The 16,906-nt window shown below is 47.5% G+C and overlaps 8 protein-coding genes and 1 non-coding gene across 10 annotated transcripts; 5 read left to right on the top strand and 4 right to left on the bottom strand.

The window, feature by feature from the left end:
• Positions 1-112: 112 nt before the first annotated feature.
• On the top strand, positions 113-2,116 carry FVEG_10909 (hypothetical protein; the record flags this gene model as incomplete). The annotated part of the gene is made up of 3 exons (XM_018900072.1): positions 113-446; positions 681-1,141; positions 1,592-2,116. The coding sequence occupies 3 exons, from the start codon at positions 113-115 to the stop codon at positions 2,114-2,116; spliced, it is 1,320 nt and encodes a 439-aa protein (XP_018758278.1).
• Positions 2,117-2,640: 524 nt separating this feature from the next.
• On the top strand, positions 2,641-3,371 carry FVEG_16918 (hypothetical protein; the record flags this gene model as incomplete). Its single annotated transcript, XM_018906155.1, has 2 exons — positions 2,641-2,962; positions 3,013-3,371. The coding sequence occupies 2 exons, from the start codon at positions 2,641-2,643 to the stop codon at positions 3,369-3,371; spliced, it is 681 nt and encodes a 226-aa protein (XP_018758279.1).
• A 413-nt stretch (positions 3,372-3,784) lies between these two features.
• FVEG_10910 (hypothetical protein) lies at positions 3,785-6,062 on the top strand. The gene has a single exon (XM_018900073.1). The coding sequence runs from the start codon at positions 3,818-3,820 to the stop codon at positions 5,816-5,818; it is 2,001 nt and encodes a 666-aa protein (XP_018758280.1). The 5' UTR covers positions 3,785-3,817; the 3' UTR covers positions 5,819-6,062.
• On the bottom strand, positions 5,937-7,911 carry FVEG_10911 (hypothetical protein). The gene is made up of 3 exons (XM_018900074.1): positions 7,066-7,911; positions 6,117-7,019; positions 5,937-6,066 (listed from the first exon to the last, which is right to left on the bottom strand). Exons 1-3 carry the CDS (start codon positions 7,699-7,701, stop codon positions 6,040-6,042), a joined length of 1,566 nt encoding a protein of 521 aa, XP_018758281.1. The 5' UTR covers positions 7,702-7,911; the 3' UTR covers positions 5,937-6,039.
• Positions 7,912-8,366: 455 nt separating this feature from the next.
• On the top strand, positions 8,367-10,191 carry FVEG_10912 (triacylglycerol lipase). The gene is made up of 2 exons (XM_018900075.1): positions 8,367-9,059; positions 9,108-10,191. Exons 1-2 carry the CDS (start codon positions 8,451-8,453, stop codon positions 10,125-10,127), a joined length of 1,629 nt encoding a protein of 542 aa, XP_018758282.1. The 5' UTR covers positions 8,367-8,450; the 3' UTR covers positions 10,128-10,191.
• A 242-nt stretch (positions 10,192-10,433) lies between these two features.
• Positions 10,434-10,515, bottom strand: FVEG_16919. The gene has a single exon. It is a non-coding gene; the product is annotated as a tRNA-Gly (tRNA).
• On the bottom strand, positions 10,498-11,893 carry FVEG_16920 (hypothetical protein). Of its 2 annotated transcripts, XM_018906157.1 has the most exons (3): positions 11,553-11,893; positions 11,087-11,485; positions 10,498-11,034 (listed from the first exon to the last, which is right to left on the bottom strand). In XM_018906157.1, exons 2-3 carry the CDS (start codon positions 11,324-11,326, stop codon positions 10,747-10,749), a joined length of 528 nt encoding a protein of 175 aa, XP_018758284.1. In that variant the 5' UTR covers positions 11,327-11,485; positions 11,553-11,893; the 3' UTR covers positions 10,498-10,746. The 2 variants fall into 2 exon arrangements, with proteins under 2 accessions (XP_018758284.1, XP_018758283.1); XM_018906156.1 differs by having other exon boundaries at positions 11,087-11,893.
• Positions 11,894-11,905: 12 nt separating this feature from the next.
• FVEG_16921 (hypothetical protein) lies at positions 11,906-13,293 on the top strand. The gene has a single exon (XM_018906158.1). The coding sequence runs from the start codon at positions 12,074-12,076 to the stop codon at positions 12,377-12,379; it is 306 nt and encodes a 101-aa protein (XP_018758285.1). The 5' UTR covers positions 11,906-12,073; the 3' UTR covers positions 12,380-13,293.
• Positions 13,294-14,801: 1,508 nt separating this feature from the next.
• Positions 14,802-16,637, bottom strand: FVEG_10913 (hypothetical protein; the record flags this gene model as incomplete). Its single annotated transcript, XM_018900076.1, has 1 exon — positions 14,802-16,637. The coding sequence occupies one exon, from the start codon at positions 16,635-16,637 to the stop codon at positions 14,802-14,804; it is 1,836 nt and encodes a 611-aa protein (XP_018758286.1).
• Between the last annotated feature and the right edge of the window lie 269 nt (positions 16,638-16,906).

Raw genomic sequence — 16,906 nt, 5'->3', positions numbered from 1 at the left:
CGCAGTCTGAAACCTGTCATGCATACATCGCTGGACATAACCTCTAAGTGGAATTTTCATTTCCCTCGACCTTAACCTTGACCTCAATTTCAGAAACGCCGAGTTACTCACCATGGAGCCGATTTCAATGGCCATCAGGATTGTTCCTCCATCTATGCAGCTAGTCAAAACGATAATCACTATCAAGGAGCTGGTCAACGACTACAGATCGGCGGCAAAAGAACTAGATCACATTTGTTGCAAGCTTGATAAGCTTAAAGCTGTCAACAAATTTTTAAGCATAGCTATATCGGAGGCTAGTGGTTCGTCCTTTACAATTGGGCAGTCTGTCATGTTCGATAACCTCCAATGCACCATTAAAGAGTGTTATGTTAAAGGATCCCATGTCTTCCAGGAACTCACAAAAATGTCTAAGAAGCTCAGCAAGACTCGCAATCCGTTGAAAAGTACGGGCTACATACTTCTCAATTACAGACGTGAGCTTGCCTCTTGTGTCGATAGTTTGGACAATTTAGTCAGCTTTCTTACCTTACGTTTGTCGGCGTTCTCAGCGTAAGTATGCTTCCACAATAGTCAGTATGGCTATCTTAATAATCCAGCGCCATGAGCCTAGAACTCCCCCCAAGCGCCGGATCTGTGGCTCCCTGGAGTCCATATCATTCAGCCCATACAGAACACAGGTCGCTTCCAACCAAAGCAAGAGTCCGTTGCATCGAATTACTATATGCAGCCTACACAACATCTTCCGGGAGAGAGGGCAGAGATTTGGAGGCGCCAATACTCAAGTCTTGTGTTTCTCCAAAAGACACAGAAATTAAGAATAATTCCTGATACTGATGCTCCAGTTTCGGCACAAGTACAGGAAAGCTCAACTTTCACCTTTGGTTCATCATTCCTGAACGTATACATACAAATATGTTTAATGAGAGGACCTCTGGCACCTCTTTCTGTTCGCTTCCAAATTCCGAGGGTGCTCAGGATCTCCAACTGCGGCAATGGTCTTGGTATAAGTGTCCGGAAGGCCTTTGAATCAGACGATCTGCATACGATTCGAGAACTCTTCAGCCAGAATCTCCTCACGCCCGCTACAGTTATCACATATACTCAATACGATCCTGATAACGAGGGATCTTTGTTGGGCGTAAGTTCTTTACCCTATGCGTGTCACGGGTCGACTAATGTTGGCTGAGCTTGCTATGGCATTTCAGTGTCCCAATATCCTCAGGTTTCTCAGACCCTTGATGACTCAAATTGAGGCAAGGTGTGTTCGATAGAAGCCTCCGATCTCATATTAGGTGCTAAAAGTCCCAGGAGCCATTTGCCTCGTTCCTTTCACTTAAGGATTCCTAGCTCATACGACGCCCTTGCATGCATCATTGAGTACATCCATATACGCAAAGGACTAATGACTCCGTCGGAGTTTGAGACAACATTGATGTGCATTATGCACACTGTTCCTCTAAAGGCTTGCGTTCAAGCTTGTCACCAGAATTCTACTTATGACTGGCGTTTTGACGCTATAGCCAGTCGCAAGATAAGTCATTATTTTGGAAGCTCCTCTGTTCTGGCGATTACTAATACAGTGCTACAGCATTGGGCATCTCTACTTACGGACGCCATTATGAGGGGATACGACCTATTTTTACACGCCGAGTTTGGCATGTTCACTGGAAATTTAGAGGCGATTCTCTCACAATTTGATGACCCTAACGATGCGTGGTGTGGCGTGTGCCGCTGGATCGATATGTTGGAACAATCTCAGGTCGATCTGTCAAGATATTTGGAAATTGCGACAAGACGTTGTTTTTACAACTGGGTTGAGACAAAGGTCTGGGGCGGTGTTGATCTTGAATGTTCGAGTATACGACGTGTACTTGCTATGGGGCACCACAATGGGCGAATGATTCCTTACTGGTCAAAATTTGCCGACAAGTCATGCCCGATACGAGAACTGTTGGATGAGTTCCCAGCCTTACAGGTCAAGGATAAAACGCTGCTATCGGGCGACTGGGTTCGCTGCATCGATCGGTTTCGGCGTTGGAATAGTGGAGTAAATCTTGCTGCTTCAGATCCAGCGATGAGCTCCTGGCCGGTCGCGCCATCTATCGATAAATAGGTTCTGGAAGATTACAGTAGTGAGAATGAGGATGAGTTGGCACAGAGGATTCAAAATCAAGCTTGGGTTGATCGGGTATCTGATTTGAGGAACCGTCGCTTTCAACGAAAATGCCAGCGTAAGCATTACAAACTGACGGCCAGGGGAAATGCAGGGAGCCCAATGCCTGGACCATGGGTGGAATAAAAGAGACTTTAGATGAAGGATGATAGCTGGCAGCCTTGACAAAATCCAAGTCAATTCTCAGATTTCCCGCAACGCAAACATTTGATCTATCTAACAGGTATGCGTAAGCTATAGACAGATACGAACGGATATGCTAACATTCTGGAAATCATGTTGGCAGTGCAAATTTTTTGTATGCTTTTGATGGCGAAGATGGTCCCAGATGCGTCCTGGAGTACATCAAGATACGCCGAGACTCCATTTTGGCATCCGAATTTCACATGATCCTGCGAGGTATTGTAGATCCCGGTAATGCGCAGATGTGTGTAAGAGCGTGCAAGCCTTATTTTTCAAGCAACATGGTGGCTTTTAATACTCCAGTCTGGAGATACGCCATGAAACAGTTCAAGTACGTTTCAGCAGGGAACATCGAGGGATGGGCAGACCTTGTTGCAGACTGTGTCTTCAGAGGGTTGGACATCCATCAACAGCTTCGATCCGACACCGACTTCAGCGCTTTGAAAGATAGACTGTTTTACAACTGGGACACTGACGAGATATTGGAAAATGTGCATCGATGGCTAGATATTGTGGAGCAAGCTGGTGTCAGCATTAAGGAATATCTCATGGTCGAGACTGGAATGACAAGAAAGTCGGCTCCTCGAACTACAGACGCGTTCTGTTCATCAAGGAGTCGAGAGGCAGACAATTTTCATTCTGAGCCCTTTCAGTCCAGGACGAGTGCCCTGTTAGGGAACTATTGACGGAGCACGAACACTTTGCTACGCCACTCACGTTGTACCCAGCAGGCTCGACAAAAGCATACATTGCGCAGCATGAAGCTTGGAAAGAACACCAGACCTTAGGGGCTCCAGACGGATCTGATAGACATCGAAAAGGGTGGCCTTTTTGGCTACCTCTTCGTCACTACAACGACTATAGTGCGGAGGAGACGGAATGGGTGGATCGGGAATTGCAAATGGCCCAAAAACAGTGTGACAGAAACCAAAAGCGTAAGGAAAGGAAGATTGAGCTTCATAGGCAAAAACAGCGCGTGTTAATGCCGGGGACTTGGGTAAAAGATGTTTGAGGTTTGGATAAACAATTGGTTCTGTGTGTATTTCGCGTGTTGAACACACCTCGTGCGGTGATTTCTACCTATGGATGAGTGATCTGAACTTAACGTGCTGCTCAATTTTCGCTGGCTACGAACTTACAAAATAACAGCATGAGAGAATTTGCAACACTGTAAGCCCCCTGTAGACTCCTCAAGGCTTGAGATGATGTATCAGGGTGAGAAAATGGAATCGTCAATGAGCGGTCCAAGTTGATCCTGTTACCCTAAGCCAATTCACCTACTGCAGGGTGCGGCTGATCAATGACCCACGTATGTCGAAAGAGAATCATGATTGGCAGCCGACGACGCGTCTCGTGAGCTAGCGGCGCTGACGTCGTCATCCTCGACACCAGAAATCTCACCCATGTCGAATCGACTGCATCCCCTAAACCCGAAATGTCCTTCCAGCGGCCCAAAGAATGGCCACAAAACGTGTCCTTCGTGGCAGTCACCAACAAGAGGACGAACCTGGTATCATATCGTCACTCCTCCTGATAGAAAAATGCAAGATCCCGCAGCAAAAGATGATATGGATCGTCGAGAACCTCGAATGTCTTGGCCGACGACAATCCAAGAAGAGAAAACTTACTGAAGAAGAGAATGAAAAATTCGAGACACCTTATTGGTTCAGAAAAATCGTCAACGGATTCGCAGACAGCAATTTCGTTGCGCTTTCGTATACCTGGGACGCTTCCGAGTATGAGGCGCAGAATTCCAGAGGCGAGGGTCACAAAATTGAGACAAGGGACGGGCAAGAAGCTTGGCGCTCTTCAGTACGAAATTCGGTGCTTGGAAGGATCACCAAGTACATGCAGTGTCATGATGTGCCGCTTCTGTGGATTGATCGGCATAGCATCCCGCAGAAGAAATGCAAGCAGCTAGCATGCACACATACTGAGTGCCGACAAAAGAGACATGCTCTCGATGCAATGGACCGTGTTTACTCGCTGAGCGATCATCCCGTTGCGCTACTCGGTCGGCCTATCCAAGATGAGGATGAGATGAGGACCCTCTCTTCGGTACTCAAAGGTGCGCTTGTCAAGCACCACGAGGGCGGATTCGCGCTATCCAAAGGCGCAGAATATAGTCAAGCGCATAAAATGCTATGCCTGATATACGAAATCACTCGCGATAAATGGTGGACGAGAGCGTGGACGTTCCAAGAGAACTACAGAGCTGGTCTCAAGATGACGCTTCTGATTCATCATAGCGCCGACTTCGAAGACACAAAGCGGTCGATACTCAGCGGTAAGAAACCGATGTTTGGTGTAGTACCGGGCGAGTTGAGTGTCCAGTCTGCCAGGTTTTCAGAAAGCGCTACTAAATTCTGTCTTGGCTTTCGCCGACATCACTTTGTGACGAGTGAGGATGACGAAATGATTGATCACATACTGGCGACGGCTGGCAAGTACACCATATTGCTCTCACCTTCAAGCTCTATGTCTGGAACGATTGTCTCAGATGTTCGAAAGCGAGGCGTCACAGAGCTATGGGACTGTCTGGCCATTGTCGCGAACTGCTGCCAGTACGCGACACGTCTCAACAGTACGCGGCTTCAGGATAGTGGTGTAGACCTAGACCTCGCGATACTAGCCCTTCGTCTCGTAAATGGCGAGATACTCAAGAACGACGAACCGCCATTATCTGAACATGAGCCGATGGTTGAACAGATCAATAATCTTTTCTTCGACGATTTCCGAGCCCCGGAGGGTGCTAAAAGGTTGACTTTCAACAAGAGCTGTCGCTTCGTTGATGTTAACTTCACCAAAACTGGGATAGTCACAAGAGGTCATCTCTGGAAGCTGGACGACGGTCTTCGAGCACCGCGGTCATCGCCACGCTTGTCACAGCCAGTTCGGAAAGGCGAACAGCAACTATCGGATTATGAGCGGACCCGGCTGAGACAGCTAGTCGAACTTGTCAAGGCAAAGAAAGGGCGTAAGGACGCAAATATAGTGGATGATGTGAAGGACTTTCTGGAGGAAGATGCCTTCATTGTGGATGAGGAGTCTTTCAGCCTGCGGTATCGAAGATCCATGGCGAAGGAGGTCGTCAGAGCCATGGAAGCAGATCAACCTTTAACACTGGGCTATCTATGCGACCCCTCTGGAGATGCTACAACAGCACGAGCGATATTTATTCGGAGCCGGAAATATGATGAATCTGAAGAGCTTTTCAGCCAGCAAGAGGATGATCTTACACATGTCTTCACGTCGCTCTGGTCAGAAGACCAGCCAGATGAGGAGTATCTTGCAAACGATCTCGACCACCATGTATCTCTTGGGGTTCGGCTGTCATATGATGAACACAACCTACCGTTGCGTTTGTATACTAAGGAATGGGTTCTCGGTTTGTGCTTCTTTGTTGGTGCTCCGACTTACGAAGTTATGTTTCCGTGGCCCAGACCCTTATCGCGGTAGTGGACGCGGACTCAAAAGAGGAACATGTAATAACACTGTAACACCAGGGACGAAAATAACTTGAGTTGGGGGGTGGGGTTTTTGACCGTTTCATCGGAAGGCATATATAAGAACATCATCCTAGGTGATGGGTATATTTAGGTAAATTTAGTGTATCTTAGACTAATCTTAGTGGGTCTTTAGATTAGGTTTCGTCTAACTACGTCGCCCGGATATCAGGTTCAGAGCACGTAACGGAAATGAGGGTTCTGCAAAATGTCAGTGTCTCGTCACAATGTTAGTCTGAACTGAAACTTACCTCGAAATCTGTTAAATCAGCTCCATCCGCTTCAGATGCATCCTCATTATTCGTCCCAATAGCCGCAGCGGCGGCATCTCGTTGTGCATTTCGTCTGGACAAGAGTACTCGAAGCATAATTGCGACGACCATCTGCGCAACCGAACAGCTGAGAATCGTAATGCAGCCGGATGGATACAGGGGCGCTTCCGAGCCCAAGAAAGCGTGAGGGCCGATGACATTACCCACACAATAGGCGATGAATACCATTGCTGAAGCAGTGATGCGCTTGGTGTAGCCGCCGAGATTGCTAGCGGGCATCTGCATCGCGAGAACCAGAGAGCAGACAAAGGCGCCGATGATGTAATAACCAAAAAGCACGCCGATCTTGTGATGCTCACGATCAAGTTTCCAGAGCAGGCAGACTCCAATCATGGTGGGAATAAGATAGACAGCCATGATGATGGTTCGGCAGTTCTTGATGCGCGAAGCCAAGAAAGTGCCTGATAAAATGTACATGAATTGGAATGCGCCCATAGGGATACCAAGAGCGACTGTCTCAAGGGCGTCCTTGACAACGCCCTTGATGATGAGCTTACCGAAGTTGGCGATACCTCCGTTGATGGTCTCGTTGAGGAGCATGAACAAGACAAGAAGCCAGACTTGTGGATCGATGAAAGCCTCCCTAATTTGGTTCCACTTGATGGTCTTGTTCAAGACACCAGTTCGAGCCAGACGACCACGGCCGATGAGTAGGGCTCGTTCTTCGAGGGTGAAGTGGCGAGCTGACATGATGCTGTCGGGGAGGAAGAAGAGGAGGACAAACCCCCAGACGACTGTCATGCCTCCGCATGTCATGAAAACAGCCTTCCAGACGGGAAAGTTCTTAATCTGGCCAATGCCATAGGTAAGAATGCCACCGAGCTATGGAATGTCAGTACACTTCCAATGGCCAGGGTGGTTATCCTACCATAGCTCCAACGCCATTACAGCAGTAGAAGATACCAGCTCTGAATGGCTGCTGCTCACGCGTATACCACATCGAAACGATCATCATGAAACACGTCGTGATGGGCGCCTCAAAGACGCCAAGGAAAAATCTGCACGTGGCCAACGAACCAAAGTTATTTCCCGCAGCGGTCAACAACAACACGCTTCCCCATACAATTACACAACCACTGATTACCTTAGCCATTCGCGTTTTCTGTGCGAGAAACAGCCAAGGGTATTCCGCAGCCATGTAAGCGAAATAGAAAATTGAGGCAAACCAGGAATATTGATCTGATGAGATTCCGGTGTCTGTAAAGAGGTCGAAAACTGCTGCGTAACTCAATGCATTCTTATCAATGTACTGAAGCATGTATGTGCCCATCAACATGGGGAGGAGGATCATGTCAACCTTTCGGATGAGTTTCTTATTGAGCTCTGTATCCGTCAACAATTCGCCGATGTACTCATTTGTGAAGTTGTGTTGACGGAGAAATGTTTCTGTAGCGTCAAGCTCGACGACTTCGCCTGCTGTGATTGAGTCGAGCTTTTTCATCGCGATTTGCTCTTCGGTGAGCTTCTTGGCATCGGGCAACGGCCCCGTTGTGGTTGGAGACATCGTTTGGGAAGTAAGAGTTTTAGGGCCTTTATCCTAAGTGATGAGAATATTTAGGTGAATTTAGGATAACTTAGGACGCCTTTAGACCAGTGGCATTCAGTACCCTTGAATCAATCTCAGAAGCACTCCACGGTGACAGCTTCAAGATCCACGATGATGGGAGATCAAAGACCCATATAACCTTCCCTTCAGTCAACCAATCCATAGACAATGGTCCGGGTACATGATTCTCGTATCAAACAAGCGATTTAGCCCTATCAGTCTATCATGCAGATCTCAACCCAACGAAGCAGCAGTTCCTGAGTCAAGAGAGCGCGAACGGCATTCTCACCAATGACAACCTCACTAAAACCACCCAAGTTTGCGGGGTTTAGGCCTAGTTCCAGTTGGCCGCTATCATGCTCCGATACTCGGTCCTCAGATCTAACACCGGCCACTATCGGGTCCATATTCAACAGGCGAAATCGCGGGGCAGGAAAGTTCCCCGATCTGAAAAGGGAGATTCGCGTGTTTTCTTCCTCAGATTGGAAAGATAGGGCGCAGATGGCACTTATCTCCGGTGATTCTGCTGTTGAAGCCGTTGTCGGAACTGAGCCGGGGAGAGCGGAGCGGTTTTTGGACGCCGAGGAGATGCCCCTCATAGGATGGCGCTACTCCAACATGGAGTTTCGTCAGTGTCGAGTCTTGACTCTATTTAACCATTGTATTCTCACGATTCCTCTTTTGTGACAGTAGCAAATTGAGTCAAAATGGGTAGCCAAATTTCTCCAGACACTCCAACTATCGCCCTCCCCCAGGGCAAGCTTGTCGGCGTCAAGCTGAATGACAGCCTACCCCAAGCTGTAGATAGTTGGATGGGCGTTCCCTATGCTTTACCCCCAACAGGAGATCTCCGTTTCCGTCTCCCCGTCAAAGTACCAGCTTCACCTGACAAAGTCATCGATGCATCTGAATATGGCCCTGCAGCTCCTGGCAAAGGACTGTTGGTAGGACCAACGCTTGAGCAGAGTGAGGATTGTTTGACAGTGAATATCTTTCGCAAGTCAGCGGATAAGCATGAAAAATTGCCTGTTGCTCTTTATATCCATGGCGGCGCGTTCAATAGAGGTTCGGCGCATATGCACAAGACAGCGTCGATGGTAGCGAATGCACCCGAGGCCTTTGTTGCTGTGACGTTTCAATATCGAATTGGAGCTTTGGGGTTCTTGCCCTCGAGTCTGAGTGCCAAGGAGGGTGTTCTCAACCTTGGATTAAAGGATCAGATTCTCATGATGGAGTGGGTGCAAGAAAACATCGCTGCCTTCGGTGGTGACCCCAGTAATGTCACATTGTTTGGACTGTCTGCTGGTGCTCATTCTGTAAGTTCCAGTGACAATTTGAGCGGAAAGTCAACTAACTTGAAGTAGATTGGTCATCATATCATGCATTATAAGGAGGGTGTTGCCCCTCTCTTTCACAAAGCCATCATCGAATCTGGAGCTCCTACATCACGAGCCGTGAGACCATACAATGCGCCGATTCATGAAGCCCAGTTCAAGGACTTCCTCCGCGCGGTCGGCGTCCCCGAGGATCTCCCAGAGTGTGAGATCTTTCCTTATCTGCGCCAACAACCAGAGAAGGTCATCACCGATGCGCAAACAGCCACATTTGACAAGTACAACCCCTCTCTTCGGTGGGCGTTCCAACCTGTCATTGACGGTGAAGTCATCGCGCGACCGCCTCTTGAGACATGGAAGTCGGGCAAGTGGCATAAGGTGCCTATAATTACTGGCTTCACAACGAACGAAGGTTCGCTTTATGTTAACAAGCAAATGTCGGAGTCTTCTCAGTTCCGACACTTTTGGGCCGAGTTGCTGCCGCTGCTTACCTCCGAGGATTTGGACACTATTGAGGAACTCTACCGAGATCCAGCTAAGTTTGAGAATTCTGAGTACAAGGAGACACGCAAAGGTATGGGATCACAGTACAAGCGTATCGAGGCTGCATATGCCCATTATGCTTATGTCGCTCCCGCGCGTCAGACAGCCGAGCTCGCCTCCCCATCAGTACCCGTCTACCTCTACCACTGGGCCGCTGTCAGCACGGTCAATAACGGTGCCCAGCACGCCGATAACATGCGTTACGAAGTCTGCGATCCCAAGGTCGTTGCTGTCTCTGAAACACAAAAAGACCTTGCCAAGACATTGAACCATTATGTTACCAGCTTCATCACAAGAGGTGATCCCAACGCTGTATCTGGAGAGTACCCACAGAGACCCAGATGGGAGGCGTATGATCCCAAGAGTCCCAAAGTTTTGAGATTCGGCGAAGGCAACGAGGAGCTGATAGGAGGAGATGCTGGCAAGACCGCTGTGTTCACGGATGACGACTGGGCTCGCAAGCAATCTGAGTTTTGGTGGAGCAAAGTAGACATCTCACAGCAGTGAGCATAGAAAGAAGAGAAATAAACAAACAAGTACAAGTCTATTGCTGAGTGATAACAATGCCCAAAGAATATTACCTCCCGCTTCAAGTGGTTGCAAATGCTCCTTGGTAAAAGTAGTATGACTTACTAAAAATGGAAACAGTCTATCTGCACTTGCCTTGCCTCGTGACCAAGCAAAGGTTTAGCCTCCTTGAACTTTAGTTGAACCTCAACGCTACCTCCAACGCCGGCTGGAACATGGCAGAACACTCACAAAAATATGGATAGTACAATCGCCAAAAGATATCTTGAGCTTCAGCTCTATCAATGCGTAATCAGGGAATCGAACCCTGGGCTCCCCGACGCTGCTCGAATGGCAACGGAGAATTTTACCACTAAACCAATTACGCTTCTACTGATGGTGTTTGGATGAGCACAACGCAAACCAAGATCTCAGAGGAGAAGGAATTTTGACGTTGACATTGAGAGAGAGGTTTGTGTAGCTAAAATTACATAGACAGCCATAGTAATATAGGTTGTAATAGGCTTTGGATAAATATGCATTTTCCATCTGCATGAGAAGACCATAAAACTCGCGAATCGGGTCATGTTTCTCAAACGTACATTGTATCAATAGTAACCTACTCATTGTTTCCCTCTTCTGTTCCGTGATTTTCACTCTCGGGAGGGCTTTTCATCTCTTGATGAAGTTGTGTTTGAGCATGAAACTTTACCTCCGTGCTTCTTCGTCTTGTTGATGACTGTTGAGTTGCGTTATCATCAATGTTGCTGGAACTTGGGACGGAACTAGACGGCTCTGATATGTCTTGACGGATTGGATGTTCGCGACCTGTTTTGACGTTGCCAATGTTAGATGACTGATGAGCTTGGTTAAGAGCAAAGTCTCCCGAGTCGAAATATTTTCTCCCCTTTCACCCTGTTAGATTGGCACATTTCGAGGACAAAATCGTTCATGCGAACCTCTAATTGGTGATTGAGAAGGCTGCCTCGCTTCGGAAGGATCCCATATCGATTCAAGAGGCGCTTGTTATTGTCTGTATCCATGTCGGTTGATTTGGTCTGGTTTATAGTCCAGTACGGAATTTTGATGGGCAAAATGCTTGATATAAAAAAAAAGGGAAAAAAAAAAAAAATATTAAAAAATATTAAAAAATATTTGATCCAGCTTATTTTATTCTTGGTATTGATAATGTTGCCCATTCTTGGGGACCAGAGAAACCCTTAAAACTACCTCCAGAAAGTGATGGTTCATACTCTAGAAGCGCATGACGTAGCGTAGGCTGTCTCGTGCCAGAGATGCATATTGAACCCTGCATTTTACTATGGGTTACGGACCGTTCTCGAAGGGTCTTTGGGGGGCTTCATGTGTCAAAAGGCTATGGGTTGCAACCATCAGTCACATGCTGATGCGAGTTTTGTTGCGTACAGTGTTTATCCTCACTCCACGAACGGCTTCAAGATGCATGTCGAGTGAGATTGGTGGACAAGAAGCATATAAAGAAGAGCTGTTGTATGAATTGACAACTGCGACGCTCGGGTGATGATCCAGTGCGATTCCCCAGATGCCGTGTCAGCGACTCAGAGCATCAGCTGGCCTAGGGGCTGGATAACCCACTGTAAATCAAGGCCTCGCTTAGATTCTTGTCTGAGCTCAAGTGGGCTGTGCCACGTTCATTGGACCACCAAAGATGATTGCCTATGGATCTAACGGGGTTAGTTAGAGCAGAAAGAGAAGAGAAACCAGCAGCAAGAAAAGGAACACGAGAGAGACTCGCGACGGGATTTAAAACAGGATATCTCCTGGACCCGGTATTTCATTACGTAGGGCGGTCAGTAGCGCTGATATGCCGAAGAATCCGAGTGCAACGTCCACCCCGCACGCATGGACTGCGGAGATTCACCCAACGCCCCGTGGCAGATGATATAAATACAGTTCAACGGTCATAAATGTGGTGCATTCGCCCAAATCACTCGAAGTGGAACACCATCGCCGATCAATTCTACAAACCTACCAAAATGCCAGTCGTTAATGATCCTACCTCTCCCTCAGAGCCTGAGGTCTCTCAACAGTCGCCATCATCAAACAAAGAAACATATTCGCTTTCTTTATCGGAGCATACAAGAAACCAGATAGCGGTTCTGCTCAAATCACCCAACGCGCAACTGTCACCCGACTTGGCTTTCTTGCCCAGCAGCTGTGTTCTTTCATTACCGCGAATGAACTCGGGATCAAGCGCGAGCACGCAAACATAATGGCGTCGTCACCTTGAGCCGATCAGATATCCTGAACAAAAATCGGCCGAGATTGGGACAGAGAACTGTGGCTTGTAATCAAGTCCAATGTTACGACGGCGTTATTCATGTTTCTTTTCGGATGGATCGGCGGAACGGTCGGGACTAAAATGAAAACCTGTTGAATGCGGAGGTGGCAGGACATAATAATGCGGGCTTAGAATGCGCACGCCCGGGATTCTGGGTCCGGGGACGTTCATCCCCAGGAGGGACTTCCCACATAATTAATATGAGATCAACCTATGTCAAATTGTCGATGTTAATTCTGAGATGAGATCAGCATTTTATTCTACCGAGTTTGGATATTGAATTGGCAGCTGGCCAAGCATCTCGATCGGCAGTTGAATGTGCCGAACACAACTTGATCTGCCGAATATCGTGTTCCTCCAATCTATCGCGTTACTTAAGCATAGTTGCATATCTCGGCATATATATGCGAGATATCTCAACAGCCTCGAGATGATACTAGTAGGCAAAAATCGAGCAGAGGCGAAAGCGATACTCTTGTGGGTGAATCCTGAGCGCAAGCATTCGGGCCTTGAAGGCGTCAATTCCGCCATGCAATATCAGTAGCATAGGAGCAAGAGTGATTCTGTCTCTTGTCTTTCTAGCACGTAACTGTAGTTAACGAAGGATAGAATCAAGATTGAAGCCGCAGGGGGAGTCAGTTGTACTTGATTGAGACTTCATTGTCAAAATGCCTCATACCGCGAGCCCCGGGATGTAAACAAACATGCTCAACGCCAAAAATTGTAACCCTTGGGGATTTTAGGGAATACAATTGAAGGCTCTAGTTGTTGATTTCGTATAGATATATATTCTAGATTTCTTTAGATTCGTTCGGTTTCCTTCACAATAAATTTGCTTGTAGTCCAATCAGTGCGAGTCATCCCCAGATCAAAATTACCAAATCGGGAGAATCACTATGAGTCATTCTGTATCATCCTGTATTGAATATGTCTAATTCCGAGCTGCCCGTGCTATATTCAGGGGTGGTTAACTAGTTTATCTTGATCGACGCAGTGTTCGCTGTCAGGCAACTTAATTTTGACAGCACAAGTTAGAGAGGCCTTCAAGCCTTCAAGTGGGTTGTCGGAGTACCTAGACTTAATACCATTCAGAAGGTGGTACTGTAGACTCGTAAAGCCCTTCCATTAGATTTAGATGTTAATTTTAGGGTTTATTTGAAGATACTCTTTACTACAATTCCGTCGCTCAGGTCCACATCGTGTTGTATGTCTCGCAGTGTCAATGGTGGCTCAAGGAGAACAGCAACATCCGACCCGAGTGATTGTCTTCAGAACGGTCTGTGTGGCGGCGGACTTCAAGTGAGGCCCCTCATCCATCTAACGGGCACTTCATCAACCCCGAGCCGCAACTTTGCAGCATTGAGAGCAGGGGACGTTCTCACGGTCAACTCTTTTCGTCTCGGCGTGACGTAAGATACAGCGAGCTATACAAAATGATTCATCGTGAGCACTGAAGTATCATTGCATTTTGAGATCATCAGCTAGTAAGACGATAATACGGGGCACGCAACGATGCATAATATAGCATATAAACTGTGACAGCAGTCTTGTAGCTTAGATCCGACAATGCTAGATCTGTAGTCAAGCACTGTCAAGAAGACTACTCATGAAAGGTACAGTTTGTCCTGATTTCTTTCTCCTACTCATCACTCTACATGATGCATAATATTTTGCCGAACTGAGGTTACTCGCAAGGAATACTGCGTCTTTGAGGACCCATTGAACCGACATCGCCTGACATATGAGACTTTCCATCGTATCTTGTTTCAGTCTATCACAACGTTATATGCTAACTTTGGCAATCTTTAACAGGAAAGTCTGGGGCTCAAAGACTCAGGCTGCTCATGATGAAGGACGGGCGGGCTCTCGAGATGAGTATTGCTACTGATAGCCTTAGGCTAGTGGGTTGTGAGTAAGTCAGTTGCTCGCGGATCTGTTCTTACCTCACCAATAATATTCCAAGCCATGATTACTACTGTCTGGTGAGTCTTTTGCTTGTCTATCGATTCTTACGTGAGCCCTGGCGGAGGGACGAAAACCCAGGACTGGTATCGATGCCTAAGTTGTGGGCTAGAAGTGTTATTTGAAGCTGAGACTTGTGGCTGTGAGCTTATTCCTGCAGAGAGAACCTAAAAAGCCGAGGACCTTGATCCTTAGTGATAAAGGAATTTAGGTAAATTAGCAAATACTTAAGAAATTTATATTAACTTTAAGAAAGTCTTTACTAAATTTAGGATGCCCTTTACTAAGCCTATTCAAATATTATAAATAAAAGACTGGTATCTTCTTGCTCCCCAAGGGAACCTTAGTGGCACGCCTGACCGTTCTCCACTGTCTAAAGCATCCTCGATCACTCACACCAACAACGGAATCTTGTCCAAACTCCTAAAGCAAGCCGTCAAGTCCCACTCTTGGCTTAACTCCCCTCGCCGTGCCCACGTTTGCCGAATGACCTTCATAGCCTCGATCAAACCGCCCACATTGCTCAGTGGCTTCGTTCTACTAAACACTTGTTCAACTACAGTCTCTTGACTTTCGGAGGCCAAACACCCTGTCACGCTGATGGGCCACGCGAGCGTCGTCAACCAGCTTGGCGTCGTCAGGTTTTCCAGTAAAACTAGATTTGCGGACACGAGATCGACGACTTCGTCCATATCTGGTTGCCATCCCGAGAGAACGACAATTAGGTAGAGCCGTGCAGCGTTCGTCCATACCCGAGTAATGGCATAGTAGGCGTCGTGTGGAGGGCGCATGGTTCGTAGGAGAGTAAACTCTGTGAAAATCTCACCTGGCTGGTGGTTGGTCTCTTGTGATCGGCGCTCTTCATCTGTCAACATCGCCAGGCCCTGATCAAGCTTTTCGAGAATCTTGCCTGCCCTTTGAACCAAAGTCATAAAAGAGAAATTCCCTTTCCTTTTCGTCTCTTTCTTCCAGACGTTGAGAGCCACTGCTTCCGCAATGCTGAGAAACACCCAGTTCTCGCACCCAGTCACATCTTTCATGTTCAGACTGGTTTCACCTTGGCCCGACATCAACTTTTCGTGATATTCATTGAGACTTGGAACCTGTTCCAGTGCGCTACTAGATACGATGTCGGCGAGAATGATTTTGGCAGCGAAAAAGCGTAAAGCTACTTGCGTTGAAGAAAACAAATTGACGTCTGAGCAATTAATTCTGTTCGCCTGATCCGCTGACATCTGCGTCGGATCAAATGTCACGCGCCACACAACATGCCTTGATTCTGGTGAGTCGAGAATCTGCTTGAAGAGGATTCTCGTAGCATCGAGATGAGGTCTCCATGCTTGGGAGTACTGAGTCATGGTCTCGAACTCGAGTAACAGCATGATGTCTCCAAAAAGATGCGTTCTCTCCCATAGATTAGCGGTGGCGCCAAGCATCTCAACCCTACTCTGCATTCCCTTGAAAGCTTGCTCCGATTGCTTCTGAACTTGCTCCCAGGCAAAGGTGGAACACATGGTATATCCTGCGCCAGGAACGAGGGGCACGACGGAGAAGAAGTACGTAACTAGGCTCACGATCAATTGTCTTGACTCGGGGTTTCTGAAGGCAGCAACCAGAAGCCAGTTATGACCGCCTTCGAAGAACGAAGTGTGATAGAAAGGGTGAAGTAGTGGAAAAACATAGTCCTTGTAGGTCATGAGGAAACGGAGATCCTCCTCGCCAACGAGATTGACGTTGAGCCTCTCACGAAAAGTAGTCCCAAATAGGGAGTGCTCGGGATTATCGCGTAGTGGTAGGTCGACAGTATCGAGTACATTATGTGTGCGATTTTCAGTGTCCAGCGAGATACGAGTATTGTTGCTAGGCCAAGAAGCTGGTGTTGTGTCGTCGACCGACTCCGAGATAGTTATGCCAGGTGCTGCTTCGCCCTGAGTAGGGACTGGGGGTGAAGCAAATTCTTCAACCCGAGGAATCGGCTCACCTTCGAGCTGATGAGCGATTTTCTGGATCATCTGCCTCCCCCTTTTATTTCTGGCATTTCGTTTGACCTGAGCCTTCAAGCGCTGGCTCATTTGCCGCTGCTGCTCACCACTGTCAATCCATTCTGGCTTAGCATCGCTGAAATGGCATGCCAATCCGAGCGCGGCACAATTTCCGCAAGTCGGATGAATCTCGTCACATTTCTTGTGGCGTAAGCGACAGATCCAACAGCTTCCATTCTTTCTCATTGTTTGTAATCGTGGTCATGCAAGAGATGTTGCGGGCGATTCGAAAGTTGAGCATTCCGCGCGGAATCTCTTCAGCATGCTAAACCCGAAATGGGCAAGCTTATTACATCTGAGTCGTTGAGATTGGTCAGTGTGCGTCCGGAATTGGATTTAGATCGCAAAACACTATCAATCTCCGCGCGCAGATTTAGGTTATCCCTAGTCCGTACACGGATACTTTTTGCATCCGATGCTGACGTTAGCAACGTAGAGCGAAAATCGAATATATA

The sequence above is a fragment of the Fusarium verticillioides genome, chromosome 11 (genome assembly GCF_000149555.1).
Source record: "Fusarium verticillioides 7600 chromosome 11, whole genome shotgun sequence".
NCBI classification, from domain to species: Eukaryota; Fungi; Ascomycota; class Sordariomycetes; order Hypocreales; family Nectriaceae; genus Fusarium; species Fusarium verticillioides.
The sequence above is the reverse complement of the archived record's forward strand: the minus strand, read 5'-3'. Positions and strand labels throughout refer to the sequence as shown.

Coding starts and splice junctions, on each gene's coding strand:
- FVEG_10910 (XM_018900073.1), top strand. CDS start 3,818: ATGGCCACAAAACGTGTCCTTCGTGGCAGTCACCAACAAGAGGACGAA.
- FVEG_10912 (XM_018900075.1), top strand. CDS start 8,451: ATGGGTAGCCAAATTTCTCCAGACACTCCAACTATCGCCCTCCCCCAG. Junction 9,060..9,107: donor TGTCTGCTGGTGCTCATTCT/GTAAGTTCCAGT, acceptor AACTTGAAGTAG/ATTGGTCATCATATCATGCA.
- FVEG_10911 (XM_018900074.1), bottom strand. CDS start 7,701: ATGTCTCCAACCACAACGGGGCCGTTGCCCGATGCCAAGAAGCTCACC. Junction 7,020..7,065: donor GTAATGGCGTTGGAGCTATG/GTAGGATAACCA, acceptor GACATTCCATAG/CTCGGTGGCATTCTTACCTA. Junction 6,067..6,116: donor CTGATTTAACAGATTTCGAG/GTAAGTTTCAGT, acceptor GACATTTTGCAG/AACCCTCATTTCCGTTACGT.
- FVEG_16921 (XM_018906158.1), top strand. CDS start 12,074: ATGTGGTGCATTCGCCCAAATCACTCGAAGTGGAACACCATCGCCGAT.
- FVEG_16920 (XM_018906156.1), bottom strand. CDS start 11,326: ATGGGCAACATTATCAATACCAAGAATAAAATAAGCTGGATCAAATAT. Junction 11,035..11,086: donor TTCTCAATCACCAATTAGAG/GTTCGCATGAAC, acceptor ACAGGGTGAAAG/GGGAGAAAATATTTCGACTC.